At 46.0% G+C, this 20,837-nt stretch overlaps 3 protein-coding genes across 4 annotated transcripts in view; 2 read left to right on the top strand and 1 right to left on the bottom strand.

The window, feature by feature from the left end:
• Positions 1-2,462: 2,462 nt before the first annotated feature.
• On the top strand, positions 2,463-6,746 carry cipca (CLOCK-interacting pacemaker a). Of its 2 annotated transcripts, none has more exons than XM_060052316.1 (4): positions 2,463-2,683; positions 3,840-3,951; positions 4,329-4,486; positions 5,125-6,746. In XM_060052316.1, the coding sequence occupies exons 2-4, from the start codon at positions 3,846-3,848 to the stop codon at positions 5,917-5,919; spliced, it is 1,059 nt and encodes a 352-aa protein (XP_059908299.1). In that variant the 5' UTR covers positions 2,463-2,683; positions 3,840-3,845; the 3' UTR covers positions 5,920-6,746. The 2 variants fall into 2 exon arrangements, with proteins under 2 accessions (XP_059908299.1, XP_059908300.1); XM_060052317.1 differs by having other exon boundaries at positions 2,463-2,761.
• Positions 6,347-9,760, bottom strand: zdhhc22 (zinc finger DHHC-type palmitoyltransferase 22). The gene is made up of 3 exons (XM_060052318.1): positions 9,475-9,760; positions 8,469-9,035; positions 6,347-8,287 (listed from the first exon to the last, which is right to left on the bottom strand). Exons 2-3 carry the CDS (start codon positions 9,031-9,033, stop codon positions 8,004-8,006), a joined length of 849 nt encoding a protein of 282 aa, XP_059908301.1. The 5' UTR covers positions 9,034-9,035; positions 9,475-9,760; the 3' UTR covers positions 6,347-8,003.
• A 247-nt stretch (positions 9,761-10,007) lies between these two features.
• tmem63c (transmembrane protein 63C) overlaps positions 10,008-20,837 on the top strand; it is a 30,137-nt gene continuing 19,307 nt past the window's right edge. The window contains exon 1 of the mRNA XM_060052315.1: positions 10,008-10,317. The gene's annotated coding sequence lies outside the window, so the exon portion shown is untranslated. The remainder of the gene's footprint in view (positions 10,318-20,837) is intronic.

Raw genomic sequence — 20,837 nt, 5'->3', positions numbered from 1 at the left:
ATACGTAGACTGAGGAGAGGAGGCACTGCAGCAACGTAAAATACAACCCCCGCATTCCGCTAGGGGGAGCTCTAGCACTCCAACCAAGGCTCCCACTACCACAGCCAGCGCAAGGATGGAGTGGCGAAGTCACGCCCCTTCCGGTAGGGCTCATGGGACCTATGAGATCGAAAAAAATGAATGGGTGTCAATGGAGAAAAAATAATTATTTTCTGGTCCCAGTCTTTATATGCCCTGGATTACACATATGTTGTTTGGATTTAAATGATAATTTTTCATGCAAAGAAAACTAAAAATGTTCGTGAAGAAGTTTGATAATTTTAGGTTTTATGTGAGGCCGCTTTGTGAACTACAATCGCTGCTCTCGACGCATATGATATACGTCACCACACCCGCCCTTGGAACTCGGCACAGAGATGGCGATCTCTCTGCCCCACTTCACCGCTTTTTCCAAGGGGAGGATAAAAGCATCGAAAGAGGTGAAAACCATTATAAGTCGGGGCACGTGCAGAGTTTCAGTTATGCCGATGGGAAGATTGTCGGCCTTCTCCACGCCAGTCGCAGGGAGCGTGACGTCACATACGAGCCGTGTAGTCTTTCTCGTTGTGTTTTCTCTACAGCCTTTATCTGAACAATTGCACAATAAACTGTCGAACTCTTTGCATGAAAAATTATCCTTTAAATCCACAAACAACATATGTGTAATCCAGGGCATATAAAGGCCGGGACCAGAAAATAATTATTTTCTCTCCATTGACACCCATTCATATTTTTCGATCTCATAGGTCCCTCCATGAGCCCTACCGGAAAGGGCGTGACTTCGCCACTCTATGGCAAGTGGGAAGCATTAACCCTGCTACATATGCCCACCGTTATTATTATTTTTTACTGCCGTTTATGAAATAAATATGAACTAATGCCACAATTATTCATGTCTGCGATCATCACAGAGTCCACAAGCAACGCAGTTCGCAATCAACGATGCCACAATCAATCTAGCGCACCGTCGAATTCTGCGCCCACACTGTAAATGCAGGAAAAATGAGGCAAACCCCAACCAAATGTTTTCAGGTCATTTGTCGTCCTCATATCTGTATTTGGACACAATTATTCATGTCTGCGATCATCACAGAGTCCACAAGCAGCAGGTCGCAATCCCCGATGGGTCACAATTCATGACAGCAGACCGTCGAAATCTGCGACCACACTGTAAATGCTGGGGTTTCAGCGGCCCTCACAACCCCCACCACCACCCCTTTCAAGTGTGCATATTGTAGGCCTATATAGTTGTATTGTATATAGTTCTCTGCAAACCTATGGTGGCATCATGCCTTCAGTGTGCATATTGTAGTTCTCTGCAAACCTATGGTGGCATCATGCCTTCAGTGTGCATATTGTATAGTTCTCTGCAAACCTATGGTGGCATCATGCCTTCAGTGTGCATATTGTATATAGTTCTCTGCAAACCTACTTGTTTACATGATGAAGCAGGTAGGTTAAGTGACCCATCGTGGATTGCGACCTGCTGCTTGTGGACTCTGTGATGATTCGCAGACATGAATAATTGTGCACACATACAGATATGAGGACGACAAATGACCTGAAAACATTTGGTTGGGGTTTGACTCATTTTCCCCGCATTTACAGTGTGGTCGCAGATTTCGACGGTCATGAATTGTGACCCATCGGGGATTGCGACCTGCTGCTTGTGGACTCTGTGATGATCGCAGACATGAATAATTGTGTGCACATACAGATATGAGGACGACGAATGACCTGAAAACATTTGGTTGGGGTTTGACTCATTTTCCCCGCATTTACAGTGTGGTCGCAGATTTCGACGGTCTGCTGTCATGAATTGTGACCCATCGGGGATTGCGACCTGCTGCTTGTGGACTCTGTGATGATCGCAGACATGAATAATTGTGTCCAAATACAGATATGAGGACGACAAATGACCTGAAAACATTTGGTTGGGGTTTGCCTCATTTTTCCTGCATTTACAGTGTGGGCGCAGAATTCGACGGTGCGCTAGATTGATTGTGGCATCGTTGATTGCGACCTGCGTTGTTTGTGGACTCTGTGATAATCGCAGACATGAATAATTGTGGCATTAGTTCATATTTATTTCATAAACGGCAGTAAAAAATAATAATAACGGTGGGCATACAAATAAAAACGGTGGGCATTATAACAAAAACATAAAATGTGCTTAATAAATAGGCTACATTTGATTTCATTTGCATTTCACAGACCCATAGAATGGATAAGGTGTTTAGTACGGTCAATCACCGTTGCTTCTTTCCCCATAAGAGTAAGACGCTACAGTCAGTAAGACGCTTTCAAGAAGGAAAGCATTGCCCGGTGTCACAAAACGAATGTACCCATTCCGAGTCTAGCTTAAAACTCGTGCATGTTGCAGAGAATGTGCAACAGCGCCCTCTGGGGTCACACATTTCGACGGGTCGCAGAATTCGGTGTAACACCGTAAACACGCTCCTCTGACGCTGTCAGCGACGGCGTTCACCCATCTGATCATCGGATCCACAACAAGGAATACATTCAAATATCGATATTCAACCGATCGCACCACTATGGTTGTGTGATAAACGAACCACCACACCGACTGTGCAGCAGCAGTGAACCCTGGCGCCGAGTTCCGTAGACGGCAGAGAACGAGTCGGTACGTCCTGTCTGTCACGCCATACTATTCGATTGCAAAGAAAAAGCGTTATCGTAAGCTCTCTGCAAATCCATTAGTGTAAGTCCTCGTTTACCATAGTAGTAATACAACTGTGAAACAGCCTTTAAAGAACCCCCGCTGTGAAGCTAACGAAAGCCACCTAGCTAAACCAGGAGCATGATCACAAGGGTTGATGGTGGAAAACAATCAAATAAGACATGTTTGTTGTTGTATATGAACTACTCGAGTTAATGCACTTAAAATTAGTCAACATGGTCGTACCCTCCAGGGAGGTTAGGGAGGCTATTCCACCAGCAGCACCTTGTTCTGCTCACGCTTGGTCCAGCTTGATTGTTGCTGTAACATAATGAGGCTGTAGTCCTTGTCGCTGCTACACTGGTCTGACTGGTTTCTAGTTTCCCATTCCGTTAAGTGGTTTCAAGGACCGTATTGATTGCGAGGTTTTTGATCGAGACCAAGATGACGTTCGTACGGTGTCTCGCTCCGGGGGGTCCCCGTCTGCAGTGGCCCCTCCCCTGCATGAACTGAGAATGAGAACCCTGTACCTTTTTAATCACAACAATGTGTCCCAATGATTTATTTTGACTATATATTAACATAAACATAATAACTGCTGCACTTTATAACGGTCGTAAAATAGGCTATAAGTATACTTATTAAATACATTTAAGTGGTCTGTTTCAGATAAAGTTAGGAGCAATGTTTTGCAATGCACCACTATGTGAGGCCTAGTATCATTTTTGAATTATTACATTACATGTGAGCTAGTGATTTAGCTGACGCTAAATGTAAAATACATGTGCTGCACGACCCACTTTAGAAAAAAAGACTGGACTGTGCTCCAGTGGTTTATTGTTAATGCTTACCACTTATGTAGCCAATCATTTGTTTACAGTAATTAGAATGTATCATTTGATGGATGTGAGACACAGAGTCAATTCCATTACAGTTTAATGACATTCAACACATTAACGTGTCCCAATGATTCAGGTTTAATGCAAGACTTTCTTTATCACTGTAAACATATGTTAGTGGAAAAGAATGGCTAGTGTTTGCGCATGCAGGATGGAGCAACTGTCCACCCTGATAACTTAACATCTTATGTAGCTGTTAACCCCTTGCTCTCCACTTACAGGAACACATGAGCCACTTAGGTAAGCCAGGGGGATCCAGGAGACAAAGAATCACCATGGCGACCCATACAGGTGTATCCAAGGCCGGATCCGAGAGGGATTCTGGCTGTTCAGGTTTGCCTGAATTACTGAATATGCACTGACACACCACTGATTTCCCGTGGGTGTGTCATGCATTTTTGTAGCTTTCTGTTTTGTAGAAAAGGTGCCACCTTTCCTTTTATCCTTTCAATAAGAACAGACCCCTCTTTCATCCACATAAGAATAGAAAACTGTTTCAAAAGAGAATTTGAAGAGCGGGATTAACTGTACAAAGCTTGTTTTCCTCTACGGCTGGTGTCACCGTGTCCCTTTACACCAGACGGTTATCTCTGGGATGGCCCCATGGTTTTAACGCTCTGACAGTGTTATTGTTTGAAAGAAGAGGATCGGGTTCCCCGTCTGAGCGTAATGAGATGGAGCCGCTCACTGCTCTCTTCCCCCCGTCTCAGACGCCAGCTCCGGCTACCTCAGTGCCGTGGACCTGACTGACTTGGAGGAGAGCGGGAGGACCGCGTCCGCTGTTGGCCTGGACCACACAGCCGTGGTGGGTCGCTCTTACCCGGGAATCAACTCCATGATCATCATGAACAACTTTGTCCTGAAGCAGGTATGTGGCTGCACACCACTAGTAATGCCCCGATCTCACGTTCTGATTGTTACAGTTTGGTTTTGTTGTTTGTTGTAAAAGGGTTGCATCTGTATTTCAGATATTTGGTTATTTTTTATTTATTGATTTGTAGCATGATACATTTTTCTGTCAGGGAGGAGTCAACTTTACTTCTGGGGTTAATATGTTATTGTCGACAGTGTTGCTTCTGGGGTTATCATGTAGCTGTTGATTGTGTTCTTTCTGGAGTTAACATGTTATTGTCGGCAGTGTGGCTTCTGGGGTTAACATGTACCTGTTGACTGTGTTACTTCTGGGGTTATCATGTTTTGTCAGTGTACTTGAGTTCCTTCTTGAGTACCTCATGGTGCTTTGCGGTGCACGTGATTTGTATTTCTATTTATGCTACAGTGGTGGTAGAACACATGACTGCCAGTCCACACAGCAGGGTCTTGTTTCAAGGAGCAGGTTAGGTTCTGTTTAGGCCTCAACCAGAACTCTGACCCAAGCGGGCGCTATCCTAGCCTGAGCTAACCCGCTATGTACAAGATTGGCTCCGGGTCGAGCCCACATCATCAGTCGCCATGGATTTCACCCTCATGCAGTAGTTTGTAATGCAAGTTGTGTTGCTTCTGCAGCCCAACTCCGTCCCCCCGCCAGAGAAGCAGTGGAGCTTCCCCTCGTCCGTGGAGGTGGTGCCTCCATCCCAGGTGGTGCTCCTCCAGCCAATGGTGTCCAACTGCAGCGTCGCTCCCGCGAAGACCACCCCCGAAAATAGCACCCAACCAAAAGACTACCTGCCGATCCTCAAGTCCTACCCCAGAATCGCGCCCCACCCTGGGAAGCGACCGTCGAAGCGCCAGGGATCCGCCTCCCTGAGGACCGGCTCCGCCCCGGGACACGGCAAACACCGCCGGCGCCCGCACCACAGCATCCGGCCCTACAGCTCGCCCAGCGCCACGCCCATACGCCAGGCGCCGGTCAAGGCCCTCCCCCGACCCGACTCCCCGGCCCCGGGCGCCGACGGCCCGCCTCCCTCCGACGAGAAGCTCTGCCCGCTGCTCGCCGCCGCGGTGGCCCCGCGCGACCCCGCCGACCTGGCGCCGGCGGGCGACGGCCACCACGACGCCGTGCCCCAGGACGCGTTCTCCGACCACGGCAACAAGCTGAAGCGCTTCAGCAACACCTGTAACATCCTCAGCAAGTCGGGCCTGCTGGGCATCACCCTGCGCACCAAGCAGCTGATGAGGGACAACCGCCGCACGCAGGGCCAGCTCCGGCTGCTCCAGGAGCACACCGACCTGCTCATGGAGGCGCTCCGGACCGGAGACCCGCGCACCTGGACCCGGCTGCAGCTCGCCATGCAGGACAAGGCCTCGCCGCAGTGTGAGGGGCCGCAGCTAGGGGGAGCCCTGCAGGGCATCCCTGTGTGAGGTACAGGTAGATGGAGGAAAGCGGCAGCATAAAGCACAGAATGAGTGGGGCTTTCTTTTAGGAGCCCTTGCTTGTTAGCAATTTGCCCTTTCGCTGGTACGGAATTGCACGTATCGTAGGCGATAGGGCTACTGGCCTCCCAGGTGAGCAAGCAGTGAATGCATGCCTTACCTTACCATCAAGGAGGTAAGTAGGGCGACCCTGAAGGGTTTGAACAGGACTCTAGTAGAGAAGGTATTTATGGAGTACAGTCGAGTTTTGTTCAGCCGAACTTGTTTCATACAGGTGATGTTGTCTTTCTGTTTTGCTTATTATGAGATACATAGACTACTGAAGTCTTGGAACTGTAGAGGGCTGACTTACTGAATATTGTTTATATTGTTGATGTTACTTTATTTATGATTTTATTTTTCAATCTATTGACGAGAGACTAAAGCTACATGAAGAATATGATGTCAAACGCGTAGTGACGCATGAATTAGATCTGGTTGAACAATTTGCCTCTGTAGAGATTAAAGCTTGACCGTGTGTGATATTATGTAGTAGCTTGTGATGCTAACCATCCGAAGAGAAACAGAATTCAAAACATTTAATGTTACTTATTTCAGATTGTTCAGAAAAAAAAAAAGCGTTTTAGAAGGCAGGAAGACATTTGATCTGTTCATTCGGTCCAGGATCATGCGCCTTCGACAATGTCTGTGTATCTGCTCATAGTCTAATTTAAGTGTATAGTCTAAGATAAGAGATCTTATCACTTTTCCTGTTCTTAGTGGCTAAATCAAAATGTAATAAGTAAACATTTAAAAAAAGATGCTCTTACTTTGAAGGTTCGTGGTTAAAGCAGTTCTGTATTGTTGCTCCTTGCTTATACTGAATAACAATCTGAGAGATAATGTGAAGAATAATAAGCAGTGTGAATAACACTAACAATAGATACAAGTATGGTTTCATATTTTATTAGGATAACGCTATGGGACATCCTCTATTTCTTCTTCAAAGCAGAGAAAGACAGTTCTTAATACCTTTTGTCCCCTATTCAAAAATTGTCCCCATTGTCCCCTAAATGGATGATGATGTTCCCTTTAAGATTACTGCTACTTATGTAGCTACAGTACAGTGCAAAGGGTCTAAAGACACACTTCTTATTAAACGGTTCTGCAGACGATGCTAAACCTTTTGATCTAGCTGCCCCACAGTTCTTAACAAACGTGTTCCCTTTGTTGTTAAGGTAAAACTTATTGGTTACAAAAATACAATGTAATTGTCCACTATAACACTGAAGTTGGTGTATTCAATTAATGAATGAATTAGGTCTTCGTTACATCCTGGGCATTATGCGATTATAACAGATGTTACAATAATACAGATTGGTATCAATCTAAACAGTTTCTTAATCAAAAAGATTGACACTATGCATCTACAATATGTGTAGCGTGTAATGATGTTGCCCAACAGCCTGTCTGAAAAACCTTAGTTATATTTGGCACATGGAGAATCGTGGAAAAATAGTAAAATATTTATATTAATAATTGTCTCAGCTGCAGTAGCCTAGCAGATATGTCTTGACTGATTGGAGAGCAACACCCTGTAGAAAATACCCCTAAATGCATGTAACCGTCACATGAGGCTGTCCAGTCTTTGATTCAATGGGCCTGCTCTTCTCTCATCTTCTAACACCAGACCTAGGGTGGGGTCTACCAGGCCTATCACAAACAGCTATGACCTAAGTTCACAGTCCGATGTACAGGGGAAGAGCAAGAACAGTAATACCGTAGAAAGTGCAAGTGAGGATATGTATAATGACTTAATCTAGGAGATAAATACATGACAAAGTCATGAACAAAATAGCTGAACATTTCCAGCGTTCTAAAACATAGAAAGGCCTATATTTAGTACCTTTTGCCACATAAATTAACCTAAATAATTGTGCTGTTCCTGGGCTGGTTAACAAACAGGTTCTGAAGGACGAATTGTGCAGGTGGAAAAACATTCCAGCGTATGATTATGTAGCCTAATATATCCGCCAAAAGCGTTATACCCTACAGTCCTTAACCTAGTGGGGAGCGGTGACTCTTAGCGCGAGTCATTCGGTGTGCGCTTTGGGGTTCGCGTGTGCCTCGGCGCTCGTCTCCACCGTCCGCACGGGCCAGACGAGTCCAAGGCCCCAGCGCGTACCGAAAACGTCGCGGAGGTTGCTTCTCCAGGGGCTGCGGCTCTGAACCAGCGTGCCTCGCTGCAGCTGACACCAGGTCTGTCCGCGGGCCACCAGCAGCACCTGCTGGCAGCAGAAGCCCGCACACACCAGTCCTATGCCGAGCCAAACGTAGAGCATGATGACCAGGAACAGTTGCAGCCCAGAGACGCCTCCTGGTGGGGGGAGAACGTGTGAACAACATTTCAATGACAGTCTAATGAGACGCAGTCGCGTGATTCATGGATTAGGGATGGCCCGTAATAATATTGATACGCGTCAGGCGTTTACAACCCAAAGTTTGAATTCTCCTGCCACTACTTTAGTGTTCATTGACCAAAGCTGTGAACGACTTACCTATGAAGAAGTAACCCGTGGAGAGGGGGAGAAGGGTCAGAAAGGTCAACGGGTTCTCGAAAGAGATGTCGTACTCCACCGTGAGAAAGGCCACTCCGAGGACCAGCGAGTAGAGGCAGGTGCACGACGTGTAGATGCAGAACATGATGAAGTAGCGCATGTTCCTGTTGCCGATGCAGTTCCCCGTGAAGAAGCAGTGGTGGTCCCTCTTCAGGATCACCTTCTTACACAGCTTGCAGAAATGACGGCCGTTCAGGAGGTAGTGAGCGTCGATCCTGTCCGAGCAATCCGGTGAGCACACCGGGATTACCATCGGGTCGTTGGCGCTTTCCGCGGGGTATCTGATGGTCATGATGTAGTTCCCCAGCGCGTTGAGCATCATGAACAGGAACACGGCGGTATGCAGCACTGTGGAGCCCTTCAGTGGCGATTCTGAGCCTGAGCTTGGAAAAATGGTAGGCAGGAAGAAACCGAAATGCAGTATGAAGGTGACTGCCGTGGCGGTGAAGAAGTAGGCGGGAGCCACTGCGTTCAGGAGCCGCAGCCTCAGCATCCTGGCGAGCATCCCTGAGGAAGAAGGAGGCGTCCAGCGGTTAGCGAGGACGGCGTCTGGGTGTCAGATCTGCTGTGCTAAAGGGGTTATGGTTTCGAAACAGCTAAGCCCATTTACCAGTACGGAGATGATGGCTCAACGCAAACAAATGAGATTACATGGGGGGTTTGGAGGATAGGGAAATATCTTGCGTTCCCAGGGCAGGATTGGATAATTAGTTCAGGGGTATTTATGGGGATAATTGTCGTTGAATTAGGCCACATATAGAGCTCTTATTTGGCTTTTCAGATAGAACGTAAACCCATGTCTTTAGAGACAGCCATTTAAATCCATAATTTGCTGCATAAGCAATTGAAACGGTACAGAACAGCATAATAACGCCTTTGCATCGCAGCGACCATGAGCACATCATCCGCATCCCACACCGAGTCATCATTATAATCATCTACATACCTGAGCTGTCCTTTCAGCACCACGACGCTACGAGCGACATACAGGATAGAAGGAGCCTGACGCGATGACACTGCCGGCTCTCTCCTTCATGGTGATCGAGCATCATTGTCTTTTGCAGCAGCAGTAAAGTGGGCGATTATTCCTCTCGCACCCACTGTTGGGAATCCTAGGTGTTCTCCCCGGAAGTGGTATTTCAGCACCGAGCAGGTCTGCGGCTCGGTAGGGGGTCGGTTAGGGGGTAGGTTATTTCCTATTTTGGTCATTTGGTTTGCCGCTGTAACCATACAGATCTATATTCATAAATCCAAAATGTTTAGAATAATAAGATAAATTACGTTTGGGTGCTGCAATACAGACAATTCACCACCAGGTGGCAATACGAATGCTTGATGAGTCTACCTCTGGATTTTTGAAACGTGCCGTTTGTGGAAGGGGCAAATGCCTACCAATATATATATTTTTTTAAATACATTCTATGATTAATTCGGTTTCCTTTGTGTGATTCTAGCTGATCACCTAGGCCTACATTATTGACATTTGTTTAGCTAGAGTAGGCCCTATTCAACAATACGTAGGCTACTACCCTTAAAATAAAATGCACCGTTCACTAAGCAGGCTGTGATTATCCACTGGTGTGCAAGCTGATAAATACCTTTATTTGATATGAAAGGCGAAACGTGCAACCAGGCAACATTATGCAGACGTCCCCTCAGCCAACCTTCGCGGAGAGTGGTTTTATTTTTAGACGGCCCCTAAATAGGTGGGAGTTTCTCTGCTTTCTTGGTGTTGAAGGAAAAAGAAGCATCCTCCCCACCAGACGCAACGATAAGGGGTCTTTGTAAGGTAAGCACTGTGCATTTGGAGCTACTGTGAAGGCCTACACACGGTAATATCAGTTTACATATTCCATCAGTTATGCTATTATTGGCGTGGCGTACATGTTTGAATCAAGTTGTGGGGATGTGTGTAAGGTGGGCGTCTGACTGTTTGGTGGTGCTGTAGTGATGCGGTGAACGGCGCATCTAGAAAACACTCGCGAATCTTTTGAAGGAAACGTGGTTAACCAGGATCTCATCACACTGCTGAGATTGTCTCGATAACAATTGCTTTAGGCTTACTCAATGCAATCCTTTCAGTTCAGTGTTTAATTCTTATACAGAATGTTTTCAGCTGGATCGTGTTGCTTTATACCTTTGGCAAGTGATTTCAAAGTGCAATAGTTTATTATCGCCATGTTTGGTTGGAACAAGTGGCTTATGAAACTCGGCAACGTGGCATGCATTTTAATCATGGATAGGCTATACCATTTATAGTTCTGCCTCGTCTCTTTTCATGGTTAGTTTAGTCTGTGACTGGTCATAGAGATGCATAGTGATTTGGGTTTTGGGTCATTTCTTTTGTGTTTTAACTTCTTTGAATGGAAACAATGCAATTAACCTTTCCAAAGTGTGAAACATCTTTACAATGCACAATCGACAAATCTTTGTATCACTGTTGTTGTTGTGATTGGTTTGATTATTACTTTATATTCATTAAACCAAATGCCAGATAAAATCGATCTTAAAGGGGTTTATTCGTTTAGTTGATGCGGACAATGACTCCACAATATTACGGGTTGATCTGAGCGCGGTCAGCTTATGGGTTGTTGTTGTTGTTGTGCTTTGTAAAGCCCGTTCTTATGATAGTCTAATTGTTTTGGTCTTGATTCTGATTACACCAATTTGAATGCACGTTCTGAACCGATTTCAATCGGAGCTCCACACTATTGAATCCTGTTGTCCTGTTAAGTCAGCAGGCCATCAATATTTCAGAAGACTCTCGGATGTGATTGAAATAAATCTCTCCTCTCCTCCGACCGAGGTACACTGGAATAAGAGAGGCCTGTATGATGGTCGCACCTAAAACACACACAGGCTCTCTCTCACACACACACACACACACACACACACACACACACACACACACACACACACACACACACACACACACACACACACACACACACACACACACACACACACACACACACACACACACACACACGGATTCACACCAAGCAGTAGGAGATGATCTGCCTCTCTTGGTTTCAGCACTGGACAGCTCTTTAGCAGACTGATAGGAGGGCGTCATAAAGAAAGCTGTGTAGAAACGACTCACAGGCTGCCACAGGTTCATAAAGAGGCTTTGTGTCATTGAACATCAAACCCCTCAAAGGCTTTTCCCTTAGCTTGTTGTTAAGTCTGTTTAGCAGTGTGACTGCAGTGATCTGAGTTCACCATAAGCTGCTCTTTCAGCAGGGTGGAGCAGGGTTATGACAAACTTTACAATGCCCCTGAACAGAGGTTCATTAAAATGGTCCGATGATCTGAGAGGCAGCACACATTAAACCAACAGCGTGTAATAGACAATAAGGCCACTCCTGTTCTTTGGTTCTGTGGTTATTGTGTCGCAACCTTTGTGGAGATTTTAGCTGTTGAGTTGTGAGTTGTAATCTGTCATCAATCCACTCTGCACTGCATTCAACAGTACACATGATATTTTATAGACAATAGAGAATGTTCTTCCGTGTAAACTCGCTGGACTGACTGCTGTCCAGAATGAAGAAAAAGCAGAACAGATCATGTCAACAATCTGTTCCATCTAAAACAGTTCTGCCGTATGCCCATTGACAGGGGAATTACAGATATGGGTACTTACGGAGCATGCTCTCATCGTATGTGTTGTTACTGGGCCTAAACAACAGTAGATAAATAGATCTGTGAAGGCTGACTGGCTCTCTGGTAGGGAGCTGTGTAAAGAGAGACTGCACCCTGGATGTTGGTTCAGACTGTTCCCTAGCAGTAGGATCTGGTGAGCACTCTGTTGAAACAGTTCATTACGCTCTCGTTTGGATGGATTACATTTATAACACAGAGAGGATTCGGGGGACTAGAACGACAGGATTTAGTTTTTCCCACATTTCACTCTGTGTGTCTCCGTTAATGACCACACGTTGCTCGGAGACGTATTTAAATCAAACAGTTTGCATGGCATCGTCCCATGCGATGACTCTGCAGCTCCAGTCGGACGCTGCTGGCAATAACAGAGCTCTTCACCAGAACTCTGCTCCACTCAGAACATAGACTCCGCTCTCTCTCTCTGTTCCATCTCCAGAGCCGCATTGCCATTCCTTACCAGCATTGGCCTCCAAGGTTTTTGCCAGCACACGTTGATTAGATGCAAGTTAGACTCCAGCGAGCGGGAACACCAGACAGGTCTTAATGAGGGGCTCAGCAGAAGGGCAGACACAGCCTGCCCACCTCCCAGGGGGGCAGGGGGGGTAGGGGGGGTGGGGGGGCTTTAACACAGGAACCAGGTGTCAGGTGGGATGGGGGGGGGGGGGGCTGTGTTGGTGCTCTTTCAGCTCTCGGTATTACAGGCTGCCTCTTTGGCTGAGGAAACAGCCTAACCAGGAAGGACTCACTACAGTGTCCATGTGTTCGATAGAGAGAGAAAGAGAGAGTGTGAGAGCGAGAGAAAGAGAGAGAGACACACACACACACACACACACACACACACACACACACACACACACACACACACACACACACACACACACACACACACACACACACACACACAGCATGGATCTCTCTAGAATTGTTGTAACAACGAATATGCTTCTACAAGGAAACGCACACTTGCGGGACCTCTATAACTGTCAAACTAAAACACAGGAAACACAGTGTTGCTGTTGTGGTTGTTGTTTACCATCTTTGGCAGTGTGAGGGGCCCATGAGGCCGAGCTCTGCTGGGTGATGCATCACAACACGCCTCAGCGTTTCATCACTGCCCCTCTTTGATCATCGAGAGCTGCGGCAGTCAGTCTCAACCTCAGGCCCTCATCCAGATGGATTATGGGAGGTCTGCAGCATGACCTGAGAACAGAGAGACATTCAAACAGAAAGTCCATCCCTTACCCATCCCCTTGGTGTGTGTGCGTATCCTTGCGGGCGTGTGCGGTGTGCGCGTGCCTTTGTGTGTGTGTGTGTGTGTGTGTGTGTGTGTGTGTGTGTGTGTGTGTGTGTGTGTGTGTGTGTGTGTGTGTGTGTGTGTGTGTGTGTGTGTGTGTGTGTGTGTGTGTGTGTGTGTGTGCGTGCATGCGTGCATGTGTGTGCGTACGTAAGTGCAAGCATGTGTGTTTGTGATGGAAGAAAGGGCTGTCTCATTTTCAATTATCGTCCCTGGCCCTCCCCGGACGTGTGTTGAGCGGAGGTTCCCCGGGCCAACTGCCGCTCCCACTCACATGTCAGTAGGGTGTCACCACCTGCTGGACCGGACCTGCTAGACCGTGAAGCCATCACATATCCACCTCTTAATCAGAGGCTTCTCTTCATGCCCAGTGCACTAATCCCCATCTCTCTCTCTCTCTCTCTCTCTCTCTCTCTCTCTCTCTCTCTCTCTCTCTCTCTCTCTCTCTCTCTCTCTCTCTCTCTCTCTCTCTCTCTCTCTCTCTCTCTCTCTCTCTCTCTCTCTCTCTCTCTCTCTCTCTCTCTCTCTCTCTCTCTCTTGAAGTTGTTTGACAAAGCTGCCGTCAGACCAATTCCTTACTTTAGTCATCCTTCTAGATGAATAGCCCCCCATCTCTCTCCCCCACCCGGTCTGACACAACATTTTTAATCAGACCTGATGTCAGCCATAAAAACTGTTTATTTTGGTATTTCTTTAGCTGACGTTGTGAGAGGAGCTAACAGGAACAAAAGCAGTCAGAGTTTGGTACACATCAAGGAACCAGTCAACAAGGGAGCAGGTAGACAGCACCCTGACTGTTTGCCTGTTACCATTGGTAACAAAGATGGCACATGGGTGGGTGGGGTTGTAGTTTTCATCGTAAACTGACAGTTGATGAGAGGAAAGTTCACACTTTATTTATGGTTCACTTGACTGTGGTGACAGGACCATATCTCTCTCCCTCCCCCCCCCTCTCCTTATCCCTCTCTCTGGATCTCTCTCTCTCTCTCTCTCTCTCTCTCTCTCTCTCTCTCTCTCTCTCTCTCTCTCTCTCTCTCTCTCTCTCTCTCTCTCTCTCCCCTTATCTCTCTCTCTCTCTCTCCCCTTATCTCTCTCTCTCTCTCTCTCTCTCTCTCTCTCTCTCTCTCTCTCTCTCTCTCTCTCTCTCTCTCTCTCTCTCTCTCTCTCTCTCTCTCTCCCCTTATCTCTCTCCCTATCCTCTCTCTCTGGCTCTGCATTTCACTCTCTCCTTTTCTCTCTCTTGCTCTCTCTCTCTTTATTTTGTTCTCTCTCTTCTCTATCTCGACCTCGTTGTTTCTCTCTCACTGTCTCTTGTGCTCTCTTTCTTTCCCGCAACTTAATATTGCAGAGGATTGAATGTTGGTTTGTCTGAAGGTTTCACTAGAAAAGGGGAGATAGAGAGATTTTTGTGATAAAACAGTATTGCTGTGTCATGAGAGAATATGATGCTCTATAACTTAGAATTTTAGTGTAACCACAAAGTGGGCTAAATGAATTACAGTTTTTCACGATTGTATACACGCCAAAAATGGAACTATGCACACAATTCTGAAATTCTGTATCAACTACAAGACTCCAGACTGCTAAACTCTAAGCACAAATCTCATCATTTAGCACACTTGGTTCACCTGGATCACACTGGCCTTCAAAACGCAACAACTAATTACCAATAAGTCTAACTCACTTCTCACCTGTTCAAACTCTACTGGCAAAACACTTCATTCATGTGTCAGAGCATTAAAGAAGACTCAGTGAGCTCTACTGTGTGGTAGTGTGGTCCTTTGGCCTGATCAGGATTGGAGGTGGGATACATACTGATTTACATGTAGATCAGTTTCACCTCATTTATATTCTTATTTTAATTTTTTGGTGGCCTACGAAAAGATTTTTATGCAGTCAGTTCAGCTGAACATTTCACTGTATTACAGTAAAAAAATTTGCTTTGTTACCTTTTTGTACTTGTACGTGCACTGATTTCATCATCACATCCCCAAAAGACAGTCTAAACATTTTCTAACCGTAGTGTTATTCATTTGACTTATCAGTGCAATTACAGTACTGTACTGTAATTTACCAAAATAGGTAACATTGGTGTACTGTCAGAACAATGTTGCAGCATCAACTATAGGTGTACAGTATGACTCTGGGAAGCTGGGATTGTGAGTTTAGCACATTGGAGCTCATTGGATGGACAAATATGCATTGTATCCTATTCTGATATGATTGTGTCAATGCAATATTTATATGATATATTCACAGTTTTTCTACTATATGTAACACCTAATTGCAACTTTAAAAAAAGAAAGCTATTTTATAGAATGGAATATGTAACATGGCCTCATAAAGGCAAAACATTTACATTACATTTAGGGCATTTATCAGACATTTTTATCCAAAGCGACTTGCAATAAGTACATTTTTCATAAGAAGTGCAACAATATATTGCTGTCGGTACAGTAAGGATGTTCATAGAACCAAGTGCAAGTACAACAATCGCTAGGCTAACCAATTCCCCGTGTTACAGCAATGATAGCAGCTACTGCAGTTGCTACACAGTTAAGTACAATAATACAATACAACACAATACAATACAATGTACAATGGTGGCCAGAAGGGGGAGGGTGGCTATGCAGAGTCGAGGTGGACTCTGAACCTCGAGTCTGCATGCTCTGCAAAACATATGTAAATAGCATTTTGATGGGGTTTTGAATGATCACACCAGTGTTTAATTGATGCTCTCTAAGAAAAATTAATTTGATAGCTGTGTTTACTGTATGGTGGAAAAAACAGTTTTGGGAAGAATTTGTGTAATTTTGAGAAAATAATTAACTCTTCTCAGGTTTGTGTTTAGAGTATTGAGAAATTGAACAATAGTTTCAGAATACGTGTTTAAACGATTGAGAAAAACTGTAATACAGACGCCATACTTGGTTGTATGACGGTACAGATAGGAAAGTAGCAATATCAAAGTATCAAATACAGCTTGATAACATCAGCCGTTCATATTTAGATATTTTGGGTGGGTGGTCACATCAATGTTGTTATGGGTTATGGGTCTGTTTGATATTTATTGTTGTGGGTTACACACTTCCCTCTCTTTTTCTCTCTCTCTCTCCCTCCCTCACGCATCCACACCATACTCGCAAACACACACGCGCACATGCACACACACACACACACACACACACACACACACACACACACACACACACACACACACACACACCGAACACACGCACACACACACATACACACTCACACACAGTGCAGTTTTTCTGTTGCATTAGGCAGATTAGCTAGCCCGACCCAGCTTTACTCCTTTCTTAAACAGCAGTTTTTTCTGCCCCTGCGACTGAAACTTCCGGAAAACAAGGTGTGTCCCATCATCACTTTTCCAACCTTTACACTGACCGAAGCATCCGCCAACCGTCAACGTAGACTCAGTGAAGAGCCCGGCATTCAACCTGATCTGCTCCACTGTCTCTCAGACCAAGTCTCATCTGGAGTGAGCTGCAGGCTGCTCAAGTTGTCACCAAATATTGACCTAGAGATTCAGGGGGAGGGGGTCGGATGAGGACTTGCAGAACGTACAAATTAGTCTGGAAAATTGGAAATGTTCCGCTTGAGAGAGTACGTGCGTGGGTGAGTGTGTGTGCGAGAGTGACTACGTGCGTGACTGCGTGTGCGTGCCTGTGTGCGTTCGTGCTTATGTGTGCGTGCATGAGTAAGTGTGTGTGTGTGTGTGTGAGTGTGACTATATGTGTGTGTGTGTGATGGAGCAGAAAGGTAAACACACTAACGGCACATCATTAAATCGTGGACCATAGAGCTTTAGAGGAGTAGAGCGACCATCATCATGATGTAACGTTGCAACAGGGTCCTGGGAGTGTGGTGGAACCATGCTAGTAAACCGCCCCCTCGTCTCCGTTCTAGGGAGCGTCGGGTGATGAACGGTGTTCAATCAGAACCAAGTGTCATCTGCTGAATCCCAGCTCACCCCTTTTCTAATCTTAAGGGTGTGCTGTTAGTGGATTGAACAGCCTGAGCACTTTCTGTCTGCTAAATGACTCCACATTGTTCCAGTCCAGCAGTATTTCCCACTATAAAGCACAGCTGGTTTTTTGCCAATAATTATTAAATAAACTCAGAAAGCGACCAGCACCAGGGCTGTTTATACACCCTTACCTTACCTTACCCCACGCCTCAGGGCTGTTTATACACCCTTACCTTACCTTACCCCACGCCTCAGGGCTGTTTATACACCCTTACCTTACCTTACCCCACGCCTCAGGGCTGTTTATACACCCTTACCTTACCTTACCCCATGCCTCAGGGCTGTTTATACACCCTTACCTTACCTTACCCCACGCCTCAGGGCTGTTTATACACCCTTACCTTACCTTACCCCACGGCTCAGGGCTGTTTATACACCCTTACCTTACCTTACCCCACGCCTCAGGGCTGTTTATACACCCTTACCTTACCTTACCCCATGGCTCAGGGCTGTTTATACACCCTTACCTTACCTTACCCCACGCCTCAGGGCTGTTTATACAGCCTTACCTTACCTTACCACACACCTCAGGGGTGTTTGTCCACCCTTTCCTTACCTTTCCCCACGCCTCAGTTGAAGCTAGGGCCACGGCCCAACTCCCAATATAGCCTTTCTCTCAGGAGTGATCTCATTCAGGTCCTCATCAGGGCAAGGGCACCTGTATTGTCCAAAATGTCACCTTGAGCATGCATGAGAGCTCTTCTGGGTCTTTGATATGGTGTCACCATGATTTAGGATGGGGTATTCAATAGCCAAGGATTATTTACTGCATGTGTCTACACATGGTGTCCTCAGCATTAATGGGTAAGGGAGGCGGTTCCTTTAGGGCATTCGTTCTCAAAGTGCGGCCTGCGGGCCAATGGCGGCCCGCGGAATCATTCCTGGCGGCCCGCAATGACATACATAATTATGTAAGTTATATAAAATAAAAAAATAAATAAAAAAAAACTTTTTTTTTAAATTATTATATCAATATTAATTTAAACAAAAATAAATGATTATAAAGAGAAAAGTCGATTCTCTCTAGCTTTCAATTAAATCCTTTTACATTTGTTAGTTTTAATCCGACTGTACATTACTTTGAAAGGCTGAACCTCAGTTTCGTGATTTAGACCTCACTTGACCTCACTCCCAGAGGTCCACGGTGCAATGTTTTGGGTTCCTAAATTGGCCCTCAGATGTCAAAACTTTGAGAACCCCTGCCTTAGGGGTTGCTGTGGATTTATTCACTGACTTATCCATAACGAAGGTGTCTTTTATAAATCAAATTCAACTTAAGATCATCATAAGAGTGGAACACCAAGCTACTTAAAGTTGTCATTACATTTTATGTTATTCATCTTCCTTATCCCATGTGGGCGTATAACTACCGTCCCTGGGTCGTACAGATTCATAGGTCTGTTGTCCTGTTTTGTGTGTGTATGGCTGTGTGTATTTGTGTGGGTTATTGTGTGTATGTCTGTTTGTGTCTCTCTCTCTCTAGCCAGCAATGCTGTTGAAACCCAACTCTACAGAGACAGTGCTGTGAATGTTAACAGACTACACTTTGCTCCTCCCTTAGGGGAGAGAGAGAGAGAGGGAGAGAGAGAGGGAGAGAAGGAGAGAGAGAGAAGGAGAGAGAGAGAAGGAGAGAGAGAGAGAGAGAGAGAGAGAGAGAGAGAGAGAGAGAGAGAGAGAGAGAGAGAGAGAGAGACTCCTCAGGGAGGATCAGAAGCTGTGGGCGGTAAAAACACATTAACCACCAAAGACTAAGCCATGCTCTTCTCCCTGTTGCTATAAGTCATGTCATTTAAAGTCATAAGTCATGTCATTTAAAGTTAGCCAGGGCTTTTATTTTGAAACTTGTATTTGTTTCAAAATAACACAAAGTGGGGAAACACAATAACATTGTTTTCAACAGTGAGTCTTTGTATTTGATACTGCTGTCCCTGCTTTCTCCCCCACTTGTGTTTGCCCCTCTGCTGACCACCATACCTTGTCTCTGTGAATAGCCGTGCCAGTAGAAGACAGTTTTGATTCGGGTTGTAATATAATTCTGTCGGACTACCGCAGAGCACAGCGTGTGTTGACTGAGCTTCCCATTGAAATGCAATACCAACACCCCATAACGACCGAGAACGCAGCCAAAAGCTTTTCACGCCAGCGCCTCAGAACGAATGCACATGTCTTTAAACGAAAGGTCAACGCATGTAAGTGTAAGCTCTGTGTCCATGCTGATTCCCCGTGAGGGTAGACATGTATGGTTCTCCGTGAGGACCTGGGCCTCTCTTAATGGAGCAGAGCAGGAGGACTGCCTCACCCGTTGTTGTTGGATGGTATTGATGCAGCCTGGATTCAGGCAGTCAGGTCAATGGTCTTTGTAAAGCCCTTGATCACTGTTGCAGTCTCAAAGGCTTCCCAGGCCACCTTGATGTCCACCCCCCTAACTCTGGCCCTACGGAGGGCAAGGAAAGGCTCTTCAACGTCAAAACCTTGAGACAGAACACAGAAAGAGGGATCGCTTCATCCAGGGATGGTCAGGAGTGCAATGGGTGCCATCATGGAAATAACAAGCAAAACAGTTGAAGTAAAATGTCGTTGTTAGAATATAGAGACTGAATATTGTCCCTGCTGGTATAAACTAGTAGAAGGGGGCTCGGGAGGGAGAGAGGGTTGATTATTACCGGAAAGTTGCTAGTTCTATCCCGGCTCCTCATAGCTGGGTGCGAGTCGTCCCTGAACACGAGAGACCTAACCCTAACCCCTGTCTCGTTGCATGGTTGACTGCCGTGACAGTTTGTATAAATGGCTGTAAGTCGCTTTGGATAAAAGCCTGAATGCAAATGTTATGCTGGTGAAGATGACTGCTGCTGGATGGTGAGAGAGCTGAGGGTCGTTAGTGTGGGACCGCCAGGTCCTCAGTCCGGTTCCCACGGAGCCGGTCACTGGTCGTAGGCGTTTCCGTCGACCTTCTCCCTTCCAGCGAAGAAGCGGTGACAACATCGGGACTGATCAATATGTTCCATTGACCGGATGACTTTTGCTCCCACGGCGTATTGCTCGGCTGCCGTGCTTCTGTCGCGGTTGTCTCCTATTTGTCGGTTAATGGACGGGGCTGGTCGATACGGTGACGTGCAGACGTTAGCCGCGGATATAATAGGCACCGGAGTCTCATTCAGAAGCTTTTATGGGTCTGATATACAAACACAGAACCATATAGACAGCAGCACGCTAGCAAAGTCTACCGCTATTTCAACCACCCATTACCAGTGAGTTAACAAAGAGAGATGATTACGAGGCTGAACGAATAGAGGGCATG

This window comes from Gadus macrocephalus, chromosome 5 (assembly GCF_031168955.1).
Source record: "Gadus macrocephalus chromosome 5, ASM3116895v1".
Classification (NCBI taxonomy): domain Eukaryota; kingdom Metazoa; phylum Chordata; class Actinopteri; order Gadiformes; family Gadidae; genus Gadus; species Gadus macrocephalus.
This window is presented reverse-complemented; position numbering and strand designations above follow the sequence as displayed.